At 35.2% G+C, this 22,539-nt stretch overlaps 1 protein-coding gene across 7 annotated transcripts in view; it reads right to left on the minus strand.

Annotated features, from left to right (window-relative positions):
- LOC105465079 (FA complementation group L) overlaps window positions 1-22,539 on the minus strand; it is an 83,965-nt gene that overhangs the window by 38,454 nt on the left and 22,972 nt on the right. For 5 of the 7 annotated variants that reach the window (XM_011713297.3, XM_071076746.1, XM_071076745.1 and 2 more), the window contains 2 exons: window positions 6,106-6,202; window positions 731-814 (listed from right to left, as the gene is read on the minus strand). In XM_011713297.3, coding sequence (XP_011711599.2) covers window positions 731-814; window positions 6,106-6,202 — 181 coding nt within the window. The remainder of the gene's footprint in view (window positions 1-730; window positions 815-6,105; window positions 6,203-22,539) is intronic. The other 2 variants (XM_011713300.3, XM_071076744.1) reach the window with 1 other exon arrangement.

The raw sequence follows: 22,539 nt of genomic DNA on the forward strand, positions 1-22,539 counted from the left end.
CTCTGAAAAGGATTCTCTGATATGTAATCAATGTTACAAGTTTTAGCAATATGAAAAATTTCACTCAACTTTTCAGTTACCATTCACTGCTTTCTACAGAGTTCTTTAGAATTTAAATTTAAAGGAAAATGTCTGTCAAAAGTGCTTCTGCATGTTTACTGAAAATGAAGCATAAATATCTACAGGCTGGATGGTGTGTGTGTGTGTGTGTGTATGCGTGGGTGTGGGTGTGAGTGGGTGTGTGTGTGCGTGTAGAGAGGGAGAAAGAAAATGGACATTAACTGTAAGGAAATATAAAAGAAGCATTATAGAAGGTGTGTTTATAAATAAATGCATAAGGAAAACTGGAAAAAAAAAAAAGATTACTTCATAACCTATAAAGACTACCTGAGTAAAAAGAGTTACAGTTGGCCCTACCCACAGATTCCACATCTGCAGATTCAACCAACTGCAGATAGAAAATATTCAAAAATAAATAAATAACAATAAAACTATTTAAAAATACAGTATAATAACTACTTACATGGCATATGCATTGTATTAGGTATTATAATCTAGAGATAACTTAAAAGTATACAGAAGATTGTGCACAGGCTATAAACAAAGTCTCATTTCATATCTTGGGTATCCATGGATTTTGGTATTTACACAGGGTCCAAGAAACAATCCCCCATGGATACTCTGGGACAACTGTACTTTTTAATTACTTAAAACAAATTTAAGAATTTACCTGAGGAGAATTTACCTGAGGTGTCCAGGAAGCAGAAAATGGAACAGGAAAATCCACAAAACAATCTGGTGATTCTGCAGGATACTATTTAAAAAGCATAAAATTAGACCATTTTTGCTTCTGCGTGTTAATATCACATGAGGTATTTTAGAAAAACTAGATACATTAGGGGCTGGGCGCAGTGGTTCACACCTGTAATCCCAGCACTTTGGGAGGCTGAGGCAGGTGGATCATAAGGTCAGGAGATCAAGAAAAGGAAAAGGAAAAGGAAAGGAGAAGAAGGAAGGGGAAGGGGAACGGAAAGGGAAAAGAAAAACCAGGTATATTAGGGGAAAACATATTATTGTAACTGCAAATGTATTACATATAATTATTTTTGCTCCACTTTCATAGTGATGTTAAGAGCTTATTTATAGTCAACCTATGGAGGTGCAACTTTGGTGATTTGGAATTGCCAAAGCAATCAGTGTTGAGTAAAAGGTAATGAATTAAGTCAGTGTTGGGTCAGTCACTGAAGTTATGATTTGAGGAATGAACTAAACTGGATCTCTGTTTATCTTTAAAATAAGAGGTTAAATTAGTTGGTATTTACTTTTCTCCTAGTCCTAAATTTAATTTCAAATAGCATCAGTCACTATTTAAATAGGCAGTATCAGTTAAAGGAATTAAGAAACACACAAAAATGAATACATACAGCTGTCAATGTAAAAAACTGTTTTCTACATTAAAGATATTAATTTTAGCAAGAAGATAAAATATCTTCTGGCTTATTAAGAAAAAATAAAACATACTTTCTAGCAAGAAAAACCTTTGAAAGATTGGTAAATACAAAATTATTTCTTCAACTAGTCATACAAAAGTGGCAGTCATGAGGACAAACCAAGTTTTTAAGTTAACAAAGGCAAAAGGTAAAATTTCTTAAAATCAGTTTCCTTATTAGAGAATCATACTTAATGATTTCTCTATAATCCAATTCTGATTATTCAAAGTCACATGTAATTAAAAATACCCATTTCTTTCCATTAAAAAGCTAAAATGCACTGAAAGAAAATTAATTTTAGGAAAACTTTCATTTGACAAAATATTTAAAACAAGTTTTAGGCTTTCACTTTTTTCAGCCTCTTATTTTTCAGTACTCTGCTGGGTAAGCAAACGGGAACAAAAAAATCACTATAGTATTTAACAAACACTTGAAATCAACACTTTCAAACATTTAGCTACAATGATCAGTTGGCTAAAAAGACTGACTATCAATATACACTCTGACTAATGGTATCTGGCTATGTAGAACTAAACACAAAGGCAAATATATAAGAAATCATATAAAAATATTCCAGTGATCTACTTCTGGGGAAAAAAAAAAAGAAAGAAAAAAAGATCATGCTGAAATTAAAAGAGGAAGTTCTATTTCAGACAATTAAAAACATCAGATGATATACTTCAGAGTATCATTGCTGTAATCACTGGAGAAACAATTTGTACACCATATTTAAAAATCGTGATTATCTCAAAGTAAATGTAGACAAAGACCTCAGCTTTCTTTGGTTCCACCTCTGTTAATTAACTTGTACGATCTTGAACAAGTCATTTAATTTCTCTGGCTGTTTGACATGTAAAAATGACAAAACTTAAAGTGTACAAAATCTCTTTTCCCTCTAAAATGTCAGAATTCTTTAAAAATAATAATGTGCACTTGAAACCTCTATGGGTCAAAAATGGAAAATTCAGTTCAGTTTGAGTTGCTGCTATTTATCTTGGTGATGCTGACAATGAACAATATCAACTCTCTAACTTAAATGATTCATCAATCTAGATAGAGAAATTAATGAAATGTTTACTGTATTTGGAGTAGATACACAAAGTAAAGTATTTGTGGCCCCATTAAGTACATACACAGCTCATTATGCTAAAAGAGTAAGATACTACCTTCAAGTAGGATTCAGAATAGTAAATGGTATCAGTGTACTGACATGGAAAGAGATCCACAAATAGTTAAACAAAAAAGCAAGTTAGAGTAAATATATGATTCTACATATATAAATGAGTGCAGTATGTAGTTTCTGAGATAATGACATCTTTCAAATATATTTTTATATTTGTAATACAATATGTATATAATAAATTAGACTGATCTTCATGCAAGTGGCTTTACTTCATATCTGAGTTAAATGAATACTTGTTACATGTGTTAATTACATTCATGCGCAAAATCAATTTTGTTTATATAACAAACTTCACATAATAGTATAGAACTTAAAAAGAACATTATATAAGTCTGGATGATTTATCATAAATATTAAAATATAAACTAGCATACTAGATATTCATTTTCAGAATAGCTTCTGAATTATAATAGTATTAACTACAATGTAGATGGACTACAATATAACAAAGTAACTTGATCAAAATTAAGATACTTTTCAATAGTAAGTTGTATAGGTATATACAAAACCACTGGCAACTAATTGTCAAAACTTTTACTTCCAGAAGTAATTTACAACAACAAAAGCTCCATATACAGGAGTATTAACTGAAAAATAAATATAGTGTTTAATTATTTTCAAGTAAAACATAGTTCTCTAAATCTCATTTGCAGAAAATCAAATCAATAACTAAAAAAATACAATGATTACATAATAAGTATATATTTTTATCATACACAATATTTTTCAGACTCTATAGTATTAATATATTCTAAGACAAACTGTAACCAAGTCTGTTCTACGATTGGACTACCTAAGCAGTAAGGCTGACCCCCAAGTGAATACATACAAATTATAGCAGAGACGGAGTGCCCACCCTCTGACACATATTTGTAATTTGTTTTTCAAGTAGTAGTGATCTTGACCAAAGCTGAGGAAGCCCTGGGCTACTTCTTTTGTAAAGCAAAGGTAATTCAGTACAGAATGCACTGTAAGTAGTGCATAAAAATATACCTATAAAAACCACAAAATTTATCTGGTTTACTTCTACTTATTTTTTATTTACATATATATTTTTAATAAAGGACATCTAGTCAAAATGTGTATTTGTTTTCTTTGTGAGTTTCTTGGAGATGGTGAGGGGAAGTGGTAGAATTGGGAGAGTATGTATTCCAGAATAAATAAAACAAATGCATTTATTTACTGTATATTTAAAAAATCAAGTAATAGAAATAAAGGTTTGTGTATTTATGAAAAAAGTCTGCTTTGAGGTATGTTATTAATAAAAAAAATCAGCATTCCACTTAAAACTTAGTTTGGATTAAGATTTTGCATCATATACTCTTAATAGACAGTTAACGTTTCAGCTATTACCATAGTTGACTAACAATCCCAGGCCCAATTTCTTTTTTTCTTTTTTCCTAAAATTTTTTTTTCCTAAAATATTTTTCAGTTAATATTCCTATATGTGGAGCTTTTGTTGTTGTACATTACTTTTGAAAGTAAAAATTTTGACAATTAGTTGGTGGTGGTATTATATATACCTATACCTTTTTCCTAAAGAGAAAAAGACATCCTGGTTTTCTTCAAATTTCCGCAGTGATTACTAGGTAAATGATTAATATGCTGAACTTGTTTATTCTACTTATTTGTCCAAATTCACAATCTAGAACTAACATTTTTTTCCTTAAAAAAAAAAAAAAAAAAAAATTGTCACATCTCAAAGACAACTGTGGTATACATATAAAGCTAAACTACATTGAGAAATAAAATTCAAATAAATCATACCAACATAAGATTCAGTTACATGCTTTTTTTTGTTTTTCCAAAACGGATTTTTTTTTTTTTTTTTTTTTTTTTGCCAAATTCCTTCCCAGCTTAAATAAAGCTTTCTCTTCTCTTTTGCCAGAGTATCCATAAAAGTGTTTCATAACTACAGATGTTGCAAAACTGACCCTGGAAAATATTCTCCAGAGAAATACTAAAAGCATCATCTTATCTACCTTGAAAAAGTATAGAAAAAAGCAGACAAAATGGACCACATTAAATTGTCACATCTTCACTCTGCATACTACCAATAAATGAACTAAATGTCATCAACTTGGATTAATAATCTTGTAGGTATAGTTAAAGGCAGCATAAATGTACAGCATCATCTTCTTAGGAAGTAGAAGAGCTTGTAAAAATGAGGACAGGATGTATTTAAAATCTTTAGTTTTGGTCTTCATAGAAAAATGGCTAATTTTATTAAGGTACAAAATATAAACAAATAGAGCTTTGAAGGAAATGACAGAACCCTTGCCACTGGCAACATGTGACCCTTCGGAAGGATAAAGGCAAATTTCTCTTAAAAAAAAAAAAAAAAGCATACCTTTACAAACTAAAAAAGAAAATAAAAATCTTTTCAATTTAATAAAAATAATTATCTAACTTATTTTACAAATAACAAGATTTCCATCCCACTAATTTTCACCAAGACTTATCACATATGGATCTTAAAATTAGACCTACCCATTCTGTGTGTGAAAGAGATAATTAGTTATTTCTCAACCTGTCTGTTATAGAACCATTATAAGATATCAACTTTTCTGTGTCATCCAGTACAGCTTTATATATTAATTTTCTCTTGTGGAAAGCTTAAATGCCAGACACATTTTTAAAAAGGACAAACACAATTGATCTTTTTTCATCACTACAATCTTCTGAAAGAGCTGACTGATGATTCCTAGGAACAATAAAAAAAAAAAGTTGGATGTCCTGGTTTTCTTCAAATTCTCGTGTTTCCCCAGTGATTACTAAGTAAATGATCAATATGCTGAACTTGTTTATTTTACTTATTTGTCCAAATTCACAATTTAGAACTAAAAAATAAAGATGAAACAACCATGTTTTGTGCCAATAAAATATGTGATTATATATCACTATCCTATAAGGGATCTATAAACAGAGGCATAACCTCTGCAAATTCTTAAAATACTTAAGTCAAAAAAACCCAGCCAAAGCAAACAAACTATAAAAAAGTATGCATATATGTTGTCTGTGTTAGGGAGTGGGAATCATAGGTAAGAATAAGAACTACAAAAGAAATTTATACTAACAGTTGAATGCAAAAGATTTTCTCAGTACAACTTGGGATAGTGGAAGTGTCCACTGTCTTCTACACAGGATGTTACAAAATTAACATCATGGTACTCTGAGGCTATAAAATTGTATTTGTAATATTTGTCATAAAGTCTATATTTTGATCAAATTTGGACTAAAATATGACATGAAACTGTCTAGGCTTTTGGAAACGTGGTGAATAAATTCTTTGAGGCTTTCCAAAATCAATGTTTTAAAGCATGATATATGTATTTTTAGATGCAACTAGCACTTCTTTACATTGAGAGCATTCACAGAGTTCATTTCACAAAGTATTTCCTGATCACAATAACAGTTTAACAAGGCACATACCTTTGCCTTCAACTTGAGAGTTATTAAATGCTCTCTACCAGAAGCATCTTCTGCTTTTAACTTGATGGTACTGAAGCAGGTATCCACATACACAAGTCTGGTGAGTAGAGGAGAATAAAAAATGATCACACCGGGGAGAGCTGGAGAGGGGAACTGGAGAAGGCAGAATTTGAAATGAAAATATTTGCTATATTCCTATTAATCCATTATAAAAATTAATCAGAAGAATTTCTGCATGCCAACCCTTTCTGCTGCTATAGATTTACTGCCGTTCATACACCAGCCTAGCACTTAATGCAGTCATATATCTCTGGATTATTTACAATGTGTGTCAAGACTCATGCTGTGGTCAGTGAGCACTATGTTTCAGTTTTCCATCACTGGAACCTTTGGCACACACAGCATGTTCCTGTCAGCCTCTACTTATGTACACATTAAACTTCCTGTCAAACTCTTTGATCCATTTCTGTAGTTTCATACAGTATGAGACTTTTATGCTTCCTTTGTTTTTCTCCTCAATGAATTTCTCCTATATTATCAATAATGTTACCGTACAAAAATCTAGCTGATATTTGTTCATATACTCAAATTGATCCTCTAAGGAAAATCCTGTATAAGCACAGGTACAGCCTGGTCTCCTAACAATAAATTTTCTTTTTGCACGATATATAGCTTCTGACACTTAACCTATGCATGTATTCAAGATGACTAATATTCTAAACATATAGCACAAGCACAACTGTTTTGGCTTTAAGTTACTCTAAATGCATGAATTTTCTACAATGGAAACCAATACCCTTTGAAATATATCATTCCGTAAAAATATCGTCCCTTGAGTAGCATAAACTACTGCCAAAACGGTTCAAATTTAGCAGTATATTTACTAGTGAACTGGGCATATGGATATTTTTGACATTTTTACAATACTATTTTCTTGTAAAGATAAAAAGTAGCCAACCGGGCGCAGTGGTTCATGCCTATAATCCCAGCACTTTGGGAGGCCGAGGTGGGCAGATCACCTGAGATCGGGAGATCGAGACCAGCCTGACCAACAAAAAGAAACCCCGTCTCTACTAAAAATACAAAACTAGCCAGCGTGGTGGCACAGACCTATAATCCTAGCTACTAGGGAGGCTGAGGAAGGAGAATCGCTTGAACCCGGGAGGTGGAGGTTGTGGTGAGTCCAGATTGCGCCATTGCACTCCAGCCTGGGCAACAAGAGTGAAACTCCATCTCAAAAAAAAAAAAAAAAAGATAAAAAGCAGTCTAGGAGCATTGCAAAACTTATCACCCAGGCTGATACTAAGACCCATAGGCGTTCAGAATATAAGCCTCCTAACTTAGGAAATATATTTTTTAATATCACTATATGCCATTTAGATACTGACCAGGTACTATATGATGATAAAATGGGCTAATTTCAAGAAATGCACAATGAAGTTTTGAAACACTGTAACAAAAATCTATCTAAATCTGAAGACATCTATCTTCAATAACAGAATGGAAATTTTATCCTAATCTGTAAAAAGTCTAGGGTCTTAGAAAACAAAAGTAAAACTATTCTAGAAAGTGTTTTATACACATAAAAATAACAATGAGTATATTTTCTTTCAGCTGTATCTGTAAACACTTCACCTACAAAAAAAATTAGCATGAGTCTTTATCACATGTTTTACCATATGTCTCTAAAGTTCAGATATATCATCAGACTCTTAAAACTTCTACACTTCAGATTCAAAATGTTAAGCACATGCATTTATATTCTCTACTTCCTAAAAAATTAATCACTTAAAAAAATTAATATTTAAAAGGTATAAACTACAGTTACAAAAAAAAAAAGGAAGAGTATTAATTAAAGCAAATTTTCAACAACTTTTAGGAAAATGTAGAGTAGTTAAAAGAGCACTGGCTGACAAAACAGAAAAGAAGGGAGAGAACAAGGACTCCAGGCAGAAACAGCTTGCAAAAATGCAGTGTTCAGGACAGACAGTATGACTGACATACTGGCAGAAATTACAGGAATTTTTAAGTGCATGATAAAAGGGGGAAGAAGAAATTTTAAACCAAATTATCAACAATAAAACTGCGTTAAAAAATTGTAATTACTCTGCCACTAACTTTTCAGTTAAAAATATTTATGTAGTAGTAAAAAATTAAACTGTTACTAGTTACGATTTTTAGAATCCAGGAATACACAAAGCTAAAAGACTTAATTATAGTTATAGAGACTAATGTAAATATATTTGACTACTGCAATTTAAAATGAAGAACTGACAAAAATTGGGAAATAGAAATGGGAAAGATACCAGAATGGAAAATTAGAAACAATAAAATCTGTAATTGCTAATTTGAAAGTCAAGAGACACCATCTTTAATTGAATGGATGTGAAAGAGGTTTAAGAAACAGTAAAGCTATGGAAAAATTAAAAAAAAAAGAAGGAAAGAAGAAATAATACATTAGCTAAATTCTTTTTCATTATAGTAATCAGTTCATAATTCCTAAAAAATAAAGAAATATTGCATGTAGGCAGATTATTTTGAAACATGGAAGTTGTAAATATGAATATTTCAAAGTATTTGTCTCAAAGAATAAGACTGGGGATAGAAAATGATATGGGAGACTGTTTTTCATTACAAGCCTTAAATAGTTCATAACCATGATGAACACATACAGAGGGAGAGAGAAGGCATGCATGTTTAAGATGGGTGGAAGAAAAAACTAAACCACCACCTACTACTTTCTGTACTTCACATTGTTGCTCACCTTCACAATGTTTAAAATCATTTTTTAACATCTATAAAATAACACAGAAATAAAAGCTCTTAAGTTCTTTGTAATCACATAACATAAAATTATCATCATCCCACAATGTAAGTCAGAGAGGTAATACATTACAGAAAAAGTGTCACACTCAAAAATATGGCCTGTAAGCCACATTGGCCATGAGGTAGATTTTGTTACACTTTAAGACATAATTTAAATAAAGCAGTAAAAAACATTTATAATTCCAGGTTAATATCAGCATGGCCATTTAAAATCAAAGTACATTTTACTCAGCGTGCTTCTTGGTCACTTTGTTTGGGGGATGGAAAGAAACCTTGCTGTGATTATTAACAGATGGAGTATATGTGACCTTGATTGTCAATTGCCCTCTAATATTTAACTCAACTTCTCCAGTTTGGTAACAGGATCCCTACCCCCAACCAACTCCCAACAAAACCAAGTTTTAGCAGGATCCACTTCACCCAGCTAGTGACTTGTCCTAGCTGCCCTTGCAGGGAGGTGTTGGCATATAACTACATTTTGGCCAGTGGACTACAAGCACAAGTAATGTGAGCTTTTGGGGGATCATTTATAACAGAACTATGCTATCCTCTCTTCCCTCCTCTTATTCCCCTTTCCCTTAGACTAGAACTTGGACAGGCCAATACGAGCTAGCAAAGATCATGAGGACAGGAACAACACTCTATAAAGCACTAACCAACAAAACACTCTGTGATGATGGAGGTATGAGGTATCTGCACTGTTTAAAATGGTAGCCACCAGCCACGTGTCTATAACGGACTTAAAATGTGGCTAGTGGGTTTTTTTATTTTATTTAACTTAAATGTAAATGTCAATAGATGCACGTGGCTACTGAACAATGCAGTCACAACGGATGGTTGAGAAACAAAACAAAACCTGGATTCTTGAATGTCCTTGTGGAACAAAGGCACCAACCCACTCTTGACCATCTGCCTACCTCTGAATTGTTACATGAGAGATGAATAAAATTCTACCTTGTTTCAACTACTGAGGATTTACATTTCTCTTTAATAGCAGCCTAGCATATGATATAACTAATAGAGGCTATTTATATCAATTTATGACAGAAAAAAGTATCTTGGTGTTTGGTGTATGGATGAGATCTTAAAGGAAAAAAAAGTGACAAACTCTTACAAGTGATATCAAATCAGTTTGTCTAAGAAAATCTATTTCATGTCGGGCACAGTGACTCATGCCTATAATCCCAGCACTTTGGGAAGCTGAGGGGAGGATCACTCGAACCCAAGAGTTCAAGACCAGCCTGGGCAACACGGCAAGACCTCATCTTTACAAAAAAATTTTTTTAAACTAACTCGTCATGGTGGCATGCACCTGTAGTTCCAGCTATTCAGGAGGCTGAGGCAGAAGGATTGCTTGATCCCAAAAGTTTGAGGTTGCACTGAGCTAGGATGGCATCACTGCACTCTTTGGTAAAAGAGAGAGACCATGTCACTAAATGTTTTTTCAGTCTATTTTAAGTTGGACATCTCACTTTAGACAACAGGGAATAAATAACTTTTATTCATTTAAATAAAATATAAATCATTCAAATAATGATTTAGGAAACTATCCAGTGGAAAGCTCAAACTTTTAAATAAAATGCTAGCAAAAAGCCCACAAAATAAGAATTAAGATTTGTATTTAGAAGGAGTTTAGATATTATCACTAAGTTAAGCATATTCTAAAATTGACAAAGAAAATATAAAACTGAAGTATAAAATCTAAAGAAATAAAATATTTTACTTTTGGCACTCCACTTTGTATTTATCATTTGCTATACTTTATAAAATAGCTTTTTAAACATTTAAAATATTTGTTAATAATAAAGCTTCAGTGATGTTTTGTTGTTGTCCCTGTTAATAGCTGAATGTTATCAAGTATAACAAAGCAGAAGAAGTGTGTTTTATAGCTCTTAAAATACTAATATTGACCAAGAGTTTAAGTTATTTAGCTTTTATTTTCTTTAGTCAACTAGATGCATTTAAGTAGTATTAACATCAACAGGCAGACTGCTTCAAAAGACAGACCGAAGACCTCTGTGTTTTAATAAAGCATCCAAGTTTCCATTTTTATTGCCACTCTCAAGTTTAAGCATTAACTACTTCATATCTAGATTACTAGAAACAATCTTCCTAATGGGTGTCTTTACTTCCTCTCTGTACACGAATCCATTCTGCCTTCTGTGTCTAGATTAATCTTCCTAAATACCTGTTTAATCATATCAATCCCTTGCTCAAACATATTCAATGAGTCCCTACCACCTGCACATAGAGAATCATTAGCCTAGCAGTGAAGACCCCTCAGATTAGCCCTAATATGTTAATCCCCTTACGTGGGCAACTGATATACTCCAAAGTCAAAAAATAAATTGCACATTTCTATTGCTACAACCTTGCCTTCATCATTCCTTCCCTTTGAAGGCTCTGTATATTCCTTCAAAGCTTATCCCAACATTCATTTTCTCTAAGAACACTCCTAAATTATTTGTAGCCCAAAATACTTCAAATTTCTCCAAACTCATATTGCTCCTTTTCATGTAAGTTTTAGCTTGCCAAGCACATAATAAACTTTTTAATAATATGAAAGTTTTATATTTCTATGTATGTGTCAGTATACCATGTTCCATGTATACATGAAAATGTAGAAGATGTTGTCAGACTGGTTCACGTTTAGTGAATCATGTGTAAGTTTTAAACAATAGCTGAATGCAAACTGTTTTAATTAAATACTGTAAACATATTACCAACCTATAAAAACATGATTTCTTTTTACTACTAGATAATTTGCAGTTATTCAATGACATGGATTTATGTATGAAGAAAAATCATCCTATTTATAAAGGTTTTCAGTTTAATGTCTATGCTCTAAGGTTTTACACAACCAAAATTATCATTATTTGTTGTAATTAAGTCATAACACTAATTAAGTACTATAAAACTCAGACACAATCTGACACTGTTAGTTGAACTAGTATCTCAACAACCTGATACACCTACTTTACACTAGGAACTGTATGAGTCACATAACATGCCTCTTTGAAATCTTTATTATTAGGCATTATTAGCTTCCTTTAAAAAATGAAAAAATGTGACTTAAAGAGATTAAGTTTGCCCAAGATCACACAGCAGATAAGCCAGAATTAAAGCTCTGGTATAATTATTGGAATGAATTTAGTATGAACAAGAAATCTCCATTTCCCCAATATGTTATAAATCTTCAAAGTGCATTAAAAATTATACAAAATATCACCATTAATCAGCTTCTAAGATAGTGGGCTTAATCAAAAACCTAACGATATATGTTGACAATCTCCCAGTTTGCACATCAGATTTAATAAAACTCAGCTCTTTCCCAAGACAAACTTGAAAAGTTCAACTAGTTGAATGGTACTCACTCTAAATGATAAATAATATATGTTGTCTAAAAAGGACAAAAGTATCAGCACATTTCTACTAGAACCATTTAACTTCTGAATTATCTAGGAATATATGATTATTAAAATAAATGTATCTTACAAAGTGTATTAGTCTGTTTTCAAGCTGCTAAGACATACCCAAGACTTGGCAATTTACAAAAGAAAGAGGCTTAATTGGACTCACAGTTCCATGTGGCTGGAGAAGGCTCACAATCATGATGCAATGCAAGGAGGAACAAGTTCCATCTTACATGGATGGCAGCAAAGACAGAATGAGGAAGATGCAAAAGCAGAAACCCCTAATAAAACCATCACATCTCATGACACTTACTCATCACCAGGAGAACAGTATGGGGGAACCCCTCATGATTAAATTATCACCCACTGGGTTCATCCCACAATACATGAGAACTATGGGAGTACAATTCAAGATAAGACTCGGTTGGGGACACAGAGCCAAACCATATCATTCCACCCCTGACCCCTCCCCAAATGTCCTCACATTTCAAAACCAATCGTGCCTTCCAAACAGTCCCCCAAAGTCTTAACTCATTTCATCATTAACTCAAAAGTCCACAGTCCAAAGTCTTATCTAAGACAAGGCAAGTCTCTTCCACCAATGAGTCTATAAAATCAAAAGCAAGTTAGTTACTTCCTAGATACAACAGGGGTATAGGCATTGGATAAATACAGCTATTCCAAATGGGAAGAATTGGCCAAAACAAAGGAGCTACAGGCCCCATGCAAGTCCAAAATCCAGCAGGGCAGTCAAATCTTAAAGCTCCAAAATCATCTCCTTTGACTCCATGTCTCACATCCAGGTCATACTGATGCAAGAGTTGAGTTCCCACAGCCTTGGGCAGCTACACCCCTGTGATTTTACAGGGCATGGCACCCCTGCCCTGGCTGAGTTCATGGGCTGGCATTGAGTGCCTGCAGTTTTTCCAGGCACAGTGTGCAAGCTGTCAGTGGATATACCATTCTGGGGTCTGGAAGATGGTGGCCCTCTTCTCACAGCTCCACTAGGCAGTGCCTCAGTAGGGACTCTGTGTGGGGGTTCCAACCCCACATTTCCCTTCCACATTGTCCTAACAGAGGTTCTCCATGAGGGCCCCACCCCTGCAGCAAACTTCTGCCTGGCATCCAGGCATTTCCATACATCTTCTGAAACCTAGGCAGAGGTTCCCAAACCTCAATTCTGGACTTCTGTGCACCCACAGGCTCAACATCACGTGGAAGCTGCTAAGGCTTGGGGTTTGCACCATCTGCAGCCATGGCCCAAGCTCTACATTGGCCTCTTTCAGCCACAGCTAGAGCAGCTGGAATACAGGGCACCAACTCCCTGGGCTACACACAGCTCTGGGACCCTGGACCCACTTTTCCCTCCTAGGGCTCAGGGCCTGTGATGCGGGGGTGGCGGGGGGCTGCCGTGAAGACCTTTGGCATGCCCTGGAGACATTTTCCCCATTGTCTTGGGGATTAACACTTGGCTCCTTGTTACTTATGCAAATTTCTGCAGCTGGCTTGAATTTCTGCTCAGAAAACGGGATTTTCATTTCTAGCACATTGTCAGGCTGCAAATTTTTCAAACTTTTATGCTCTGTTTCCCTTTTAAAACTAAATGCTTTTAACAGCACCCAAGTCACCTCTTGAAAGTTTTACTGCTTAGAAATTTCTTCCACCAGATACCCTAAATCATCTCTCTCAAGTTCAAAGTTCCACAAATCCCTAGGGCAGGGGCAAAATGCCACCAGTCTCTTTGCTAAAACATAACAAGAGTAACCTTTGCTCCAGTTCCCACTAAGTTCCTCATCTCCTTCTGAGACCACCTTAGTCTGGACCTTACTGTCCATATCACTATCAGCATTTCTGGCAAAGTCATTCAACAAGTCTCTAGCAAGTTCCAAACTCTCCCCCATTTTCCTATCTTCTGAGCCTTCCAAACTGTTCCAACCTCTGCCTGCTACCCAGTTCCAAAGTCACTTCCACATTTTCAGGTATTTTCTCCGCAGTGCCTCACTCTACTGGTACCAATTTACTGTATTAGTCTGTTTTCATGCTGCTGATAAAGATATACCCAAGACTGGGCAATTTACAAAAGAAAGAGGTTTAATTGGACTTAACAGTTCCACGTGGCTGGGGAAGCCTCACAATCATGGTGAAAGGCAAGGAGGAGCAAGTCCTGTCTTACATGGATGGCAGCAGGCAAAGAGAGAATGAGGAAAATGCAAAAGCAGAAACCCCTGATAAAACCATCAGATCTCCTGAGACTTATTCATTACCATGAGAACAGTATGGGAGAAACTGCCCCCATGATTAAATTATCTTCTGCCGGGTCCCTCCCGCAACACATGGGAATTGTGGGAGTACAATGCAAGATGAGATTTGGGTGGGGACACCGGGAACACAGAACCAAACCATATCCTAAAGTGATACGCATTTCTCTCAAACTGGGACATTTTTGAGACTGACAGAGGCCAAGATAAAAAGAATAAATTAGGGCTGTCCTAGGCAAAATGGGAGGCATGATAAGCTACTTAAAGCAAAAATATTTGGTACTTTCAACTCTAGGATACTCTTAATACGAAACAGAAAATCTTGTTAAATACAAAGGACTGTTTAATTCTTATTTTTTTAATAGGCCAGTCTGTAAAACAACATGGGCAGAAGTTAACAGAAACCCACCAAGACATCATTTTGTATCACTTACCTTTGTGAGTCAGTGTTATACCCAAAATACCCAGACCTGTCATACCATCTTCATCTTAACCTTTGGGGAAGTTGCTATTTTGACTGTATTTTTATAGAACTTGAAACAAGAACAGAAATTATAACAATAGCAATCAAACTTAAGGTCAGCTACTCATTCTCAATATTATTTCCATATTTCTTTCTAAGGAAAGAAAGGGAAGCTTTGATCTTATTTTAAATATTTTTTTCTTTTCTAATTTAGAACTTTTACAACATCTAATCTTATAGAGTTGATTAGAAATGCCAAACATGAAATTAAGAAACACAGCAAGGCCAGCATTACCTAACAACGATTTTTCTTTATCAGATTTTATGATTATACCGACAAATCTACAAGATTATTACTTAGAATGTAAGGAAAATACAGACTTATTGACAGAGTCTAGAAATCATTAAGATTCTGAAAATACATTTAAATCAATCTGTCATGCAAATCATTGTGTGTGTCATTTCAAAAGATATTTTAAATTAAGAATTTAGCCAGCTCCTCAGGCAGGGCCTTAAACAGTAGCAATTCTAGTATGTGGACAGCACAGTTCAGGTCTCACCTTTAGATCAGCAGGTTCTGAAACCCAATTTTATCAGTGTATCTGTGTACCAGACCTAATTTAAGAGTTAAGTCATAAAAATAAAGTTGATAGGTTTTGTCACTCTACCAGACAGTAAAGGATTAACACTAACAGAATTATCTTCTTTGGCTTCTCACAATCCATACACACCACTTCTCTTCTGCTAACACATTCTTTATTTTTAAACAGTATAAAACAAATGATTAAGTAACAGCAGCTAAATCAAAAGTAATTTATCCATTCTAGGCCAGGCATGGCAGCTCACACCTGTTAATCCCAGCATTTTGGGAGGCTGAGACAGGAGAATCATTTGAGCCCAGGAGTGTGAGAGTGTGAGACTAGCCTGGGCAATACAGTAAAACCTCATCTCCAAAAAAAGAAAAAAAAAAAAAAAAAAAAAAGAGGGGAAAAAAAAAGGGAGGGGAAAAAAAAAGTCATTCATCCACCTTAGTAACTATAATTAAACTATAATCTTTCACAAATCTATGCAACAGATTTTGAAATTCTCCAAGGGTGTGTTAATTTTGCAAATCGTCCATTTTATTCGTGGTAAGATACTTTTTATTAGTTTCACCCTCAATGTGTGACTATCTCCAAGTAGTTGGGGAGAATTTATTAAAGGCTCCATTAAAGGCTCCATATCGGAGCCACGCTATGGGACAACTCCAGGGAGCATCATTCACACAGAATGCCTGAGTGGTGTTATGTACCCAGCCCTGTCTATATACACTTGTTTTACAGAAAAATTTGGAAATAAAAATATTTATCTTAAAATTTGTCCTGAGAAATTAAATAAGAATACATGAAGCACCTAGCACAGTCAGTGGCACACAACAGAAACTTCGTGAACGACAGTCCCTGTATTTAACAATCTTAGTGAAAAAAGGAGGCAATAATATTGTGATAAATGACATATGGTAGAGAGACATTCATACCCTCATTTTTGGTTTTCATCTATTATCAAAGTTAGAAATCTATTCCTTTTTCTCCTACATTAGAACAATGGGTATAATACAAAGCAAAGGACAATACTTCCTATTTAGCTCACAAAACACTTACTCCATAAAACATTTTATATACTTGCACTATTTCTAACTCCCAAGAATCCTATAATTATACTCTACCCTTCTTATCGTGGTCATAATTCAGTACTATGATCGTCTACCTAAATTCTGACTCTTCCACTAGATATAAGTTCCATGAGGAATCTTTGTTGTTGTTCTTGTTGACAGGGTCGCACTGTCACCTAGACTGAAGTGCAGTGGTGTGATCTCAGCTCCCTGCAGCCTGGACCTACCCAGGCTCCGCCACCTCAGCCTCCCGAGTAGCTAGGACTACAGATGCATACCATCACGCCTGGCTTGCTTGCTTATTTATTTATTTATTTATTTATTTACTTATTTCTGCACTTTGTAGACATGGGGTTTCACCATGTTGCCCAGGTTGGTCTCAAATGCCTGAGCTCAAGTGATCTGCCCCACCTCAGCCTCCCAAAGCACTGGGATTACAGGCATGAGCCACCACACCTGGCTCATGAGGAATCTTAAGTCTTGCCTTATGTATCCTTCCTGCCTTATATTATAGGAAGTCCATAAATATTATTAGCTGGGTAAAAAAATGAGTGATTAAAAAATCTCATATCACATCCTTAATGCTTTAACTAATTTTTGTTATTGGACTTCTCTCAACAATGTGAGATCCACTAGGTAGACTGCCTCAAACTCACTATCTCAATACAACAGAAATAAAACTGTCCTCTGTCCTTGCCAAATCCTTTCTACATTTCCAACTATGCTCTAAAAACCAAATATTAACATTAAGCATCTGAAAATAAGTCAAAATAATATTTCTTTATTCCATCAATCTATACCTAAACAATGACTAGGTCCATGACATCAATGTCTCAAAACTAATCACAACCTCAGCGGGAACTGCTGCTAGTCCATCTCAACTTTTTGCTTGTCTTCCCTGTCTCTCCTCACCATTGTTAAGCTTAATTTTATTTAAAAGCCTCCAACCATCCCAAATCCTACTCAAGACTAATGTCTTAACAAATAAAGCCTGATCTCATTAATAAATATCAACCAGTCTTGAATATCATAATATAGTACTCTTAAAATTATATGTAACATCTATTTCTGGCCTAAATGGAATAGCTTGCTAAAGACCAATACTTCTACAGTGAACAACTAAAGTAGGCTGATAAAAGGAAAATGGGGGAAAAAAAGTTGAAAGCATCAAAGAATTGCTAAACTGACCAGGCCCTGAAGGGCCAAAGTCCTAAAGAAGAGGGAACAGAAGTGAAGTAAGCCAACATTCTGAAGCCATTTTCCTCAACATATTTATCAATTCTGGCACAGGGCAAGAGAAGGATCTGGGCAAAGAGCCCAGAGAGAGAGCTGCTATTAAGTGGCAAAAAAAAAAGCAGCACTTCTGCCAATCTCTTGAGGATAGAGAGATAAAAATAACAGACTTGAAAGGCCAGAATCTGGGGAAAGGTAGGCCCAGAACCTGGCCTAACATTCTGCCAATATTCCCTCAAAACTTCTGTTAAATCCTTAAACTGTAGGGAATAAGAAGATAAAAAGTCAGGCAGAAAGGTAATGAAAAACAAGATTATTTAGAAATCTCATAATACAAGGAGAAATTAATTGGAATTCAGGGCCTACCAGTGACACAAAGTCTCAGTGAATACCCCAGGATCTCTGTGGGAACTCTTGAAAGGCGCTCCTAAAAGCAAGGCAAACAAAAAGTAGATAGAGCTTTGTCAAAAATGAACCCCAGATTCTAATTGAGAGGTCTTGTGGAGACACAAAGGTTAGAGTTCCCAATGAATATACCTGGCTCTTGCTTAGAAGCTCTGAAGAGTTATAGCTTGGGACAGGAAGGGCAGCAATCAGAGGTAGACTGACCTCTATGAAAACTACAACCCACCCTGAACCCACTTGGGCCCTTTGCCAATCTGTTCCCACTCTATCTTCCCAGGAAGAGAAAAGCTAAACCCTGTATAGAAGAAAATAATATCATCTGGGGCCTCTAAACTATTTTATGTGCAATATCCAACAGTCAACATACCACTACATAGCACTGACGTCTGAATGGCCAAGGGCAAATGCTGAAGAACAGCCAGCAGGGGCAATGAGAAAAGGTGCACTAACTAGAAAGGCTGCAAATTAAGCCAGTTTCCTCATTTATCTCCTTTCACCAGTTTCTTTCTAAAGAAAGAATAGTTACCTTATTGGGCAGAGACAAGATTTAAGATTTTGACATTTTTTGTTACAGAAATTTCCATTTTGTATTGAATCAGTTATGAAAATAAAGAAAAGTAGAGAAAAACCCTTTAGTTTTCAAAAAGTATTAGGGATGCCAAAATATAAGATCATATGACAATAAACCATACACAAAAAAATGAAAACAGAACTCATATTGTCCATCTTCCCAGTCACATACAGGCACTTTCATACCCTGACCTCTGACCTCACCTACAACTGGGATGTACCTAGAGAGATAATGGGGTAGTTCTCCCTACTGCCCAGGTTGGAATCCAAGTATGGTGATAAAAGGGGTGAGAAGAGGCTCTCTTCTCTACCCTCCTTCATGATTCCTGACCCACCCCCAATCCTTCTTCCCATTTCCTTTGAGGTTATTTTATTACAGCTTTTTAAATATTTTTAAAAATTATTAACAGAACTAAAGACAAAAACTACATGATTATCTCAATAGATGCTGAAAAGGCCTTTGACAAAATTCAACAGCCCTTCATGCTAAAAACTCTCAATAAATTCGGTATTGATGGAACATATCTCAAAATAATAAGAGCTATTTATGACAAACCCACAGCCAATATCATACTGAATGGGCAAAAACTGGAAGCATTCCCTTTGAAAACCGGCACAAGACAGGGATGCCCTCTCTCACCACTTCTATTCAACATAGTGTTGGAAGTTCTAGCTAGAGCAATCAGGCATGAGAAAGAAATCAAGGGTATTCAGTTAGGAAAAGTGGAAGTCAAATTGTCCCTGTTTGCAGATGACATGATTGTATATTTAGAAAACCCCATTGTCTCAGCCCAAAATCTCCTTAAGCTGATAAGCAACTTCAGCAAAGTCTCAGGATACAAAATCAATGTGCAAAAATCACAAGCATTCTTATACACCAGTGACAGACAGAGAGCCAAATCATGAATGAACTTCCATTCACAATTGCTTCAAAGAGAATAAAATACCTAGGAATCCAACTTACAAGGGATGTAAAGGACCTCTTCAAGGAGAACTACAAACCACTGCTCAGTGAAATAAAAGAGGACACAAACAAATGGAAGAACATACTATGCTCATGGATAGGAAGAATCAATATCGTGAAAATGGCCATACTGCCCAAGGTAATTTATAGATTCAATGCCATTCCCATCAAGCTACCAATGACTTTCTTCACAGAATTGGAAAAAACTGTTTTAAAGTTCATATGGAACCAAAAAAGAGCCCGCATTGCCAAGACAGTCCTAAGTCAAAAGAACAAAGCTGGAGGGATCATGCTACCTGACTTCAAACTATACTACAAGGCTACAGTAACCAAAACAGCATGGTACTGGGACCAAAACAGAGATATAAACCAATGGAACAGAACAGAGTCCTCAGAAATAATACCACACAGCTACAGCCATCTGATCTTTGACAACCCTGACAAAAACAAGAAATGGGGAAAGGATTCCCTATTTAATAAATGGTGCTGGGAAAATTGGCTAGCCATAAGTAGAAAGCTGAAACTGGATCCTTTCCTTACTCCTTATACGAAAATTAATTCAAGATGGATTAGAGACTTAAATGTTAGACCTAATACCATAAAAACCCTAGAAGAAAACTTAGGTAATACCATTCAGGACATAGACCTGGGCAAGGACTTCAAGTCTAAAACACCAAAAGCAATGGCAACAAAAGCCAAAATTGATCAATGGGATCTAATTAAACTAAAGAGCTTCTGCACAGCAAAAGAAATTACCATCAGAGTGAACAGGCAACTTACAGAATGGGAGAAAATTTTTGCAATCTACTCATCTGACAAAGGGCTGATATCCAGAACCTACAAAGAACTCAAACAAATTTACAAGAAAAAAACAAACAACCCCATCCAAAAGTGGGCAAAGGATATGAACAGACATTTCTCAAAAGAAGACATTCATACAGCCAACAGACACATGAAAAAATGCTTGTCATCACTGGCCATCAGAGAAATGCACATCAAAACCACAAAGAGATACCATCTCATACCAGTTAGAATGGCAATCATTAAAAAGTCAGGAAACAACAGGTGCTGGAGAGGATGTGGAGAAATAGGAACACTTTTACACTGTTGGTGGGATTGTAAACTAGTTCAACCATTGTGGAAAACAGTATGGTGATACCTCAAGAATCTAGAACTAGAAATACCATATGACCCAGCCATCCCATTACTAGGGATATACCCAAAGGATTATAAATCATGCTGCTATAAAGACACATGCACACGTATGTTTACTGCGGCACTATTCACATTAGCAAAGACTTGGAATCAACCCAAATGTCCATCAGTGACAGACTGGATTAAGAAAATGTGGCACATATACACCATGGAATACTATGCAGCCATAAAAAAGGATGAGTTTGCGTCCTTTGTAGGGACATGGATGCAGCTGGAAACCATCATTCTCAGCAAACTATCGCAAGAACAAAAAACCAAACACCACATGTTCTTACTCATAGGTGGGAATTGAACAATGAGATCACTTGGACTTGGGAAGGGGAACATCACATACCGGGGCCTATTATGGGGAGGGGGGAGGAATGGCATTGGGAGTTATACCTGATGTAAATGACGAGTTGATGGGTGCTGATGAGTTGATGGGTGCAGCACACCAACACGGCACAAGTATACATATGTAACAAACCCGCACGTTGTGCACATGTACCCTAGAACTTAAAGTATTTAAAAAAAAAATTATTTAACCCTTGGCAGCAGAGACAAAGGAGGGGAATAAGGAATTGCAGACTCTGTAGGACTGAAATAAAGAGAAACAAAAACAACAAAAAGGAATCCAGAAGATAGGACTTAAGAAAAAAATACACACACACACACACACACACACATATATATATATTTGGCTAAAACAATAGGAACTTATTCTCTCATCAAGATGTCAGCAAAGATGTGCTCCCTCTGGAGGCTCTAGGAGAGAATCTATTCCTTGCCTCTTCCAGTTTCTGGTGGCTGCCAGCAAGAAAAATATTTTAAAACTATGAAAGAAAATAGAGAAAAAGACAAAGAATTTCAACAAAGCATTAAAATCTGTTTTAAAAGATGCAAATGGTAAAGAGTAGTTTTAAAATATGCAATTAATTAGCTTGTGAAGTTATAACAAAGTAGACATTAAGACAATAATATTTCCAGAAAAGAAAAAAAACATGTTCTAATAATAAAAGGGAAAACCAACAAGGAAAATAGAGCAATTATAAATCTGTATGCACCCAATAACATGACTGCAAACAGACATAAAGCATATTTTGGGGAACAAAAACAATTCCAAAAATTCACAATCATATTGGGAAAATTTAACACAGCTCTCTCCAGAGATCTTAGGACAAGCAGACAAAAAAACAAATAAATCATTAAACATATAGGATATCTGACACACATAATAAATGTGAGGAATGAATAAAAGTAAAGCACTATACCCAACAAGAGATTACATACTCTTTTTGAGTGGAAACAGAACACATACCAAAATTGACAAGATGCTGGGTGATAAAGCAAGCCTCAGTAAACTTCAAAGTATTGAGATAATTAAAAGGATAATTTCTGATAAAAGCAGACTTAAACTGGAACTCAATAACCCAAAAATCTCCAGTTGTTTGAAAATT

The sequence above is a fragment of the Macaca nemestrina genome, chromosome 13 (genome assembly GCF_043159975.1).
Source record: "Macaca nemestrina isolate mMacNem1 chromosome 13, mMacNem.hap1, whole genome shotgun sequence".
In the NCBI taxonomy this organism is placed as follows: domain Eukaryota; kingdom Metazoa; phylum Chordata; class Mammalia; order Primates; family Cercopithecidae; genus Macaca; species Macaca nemestrina.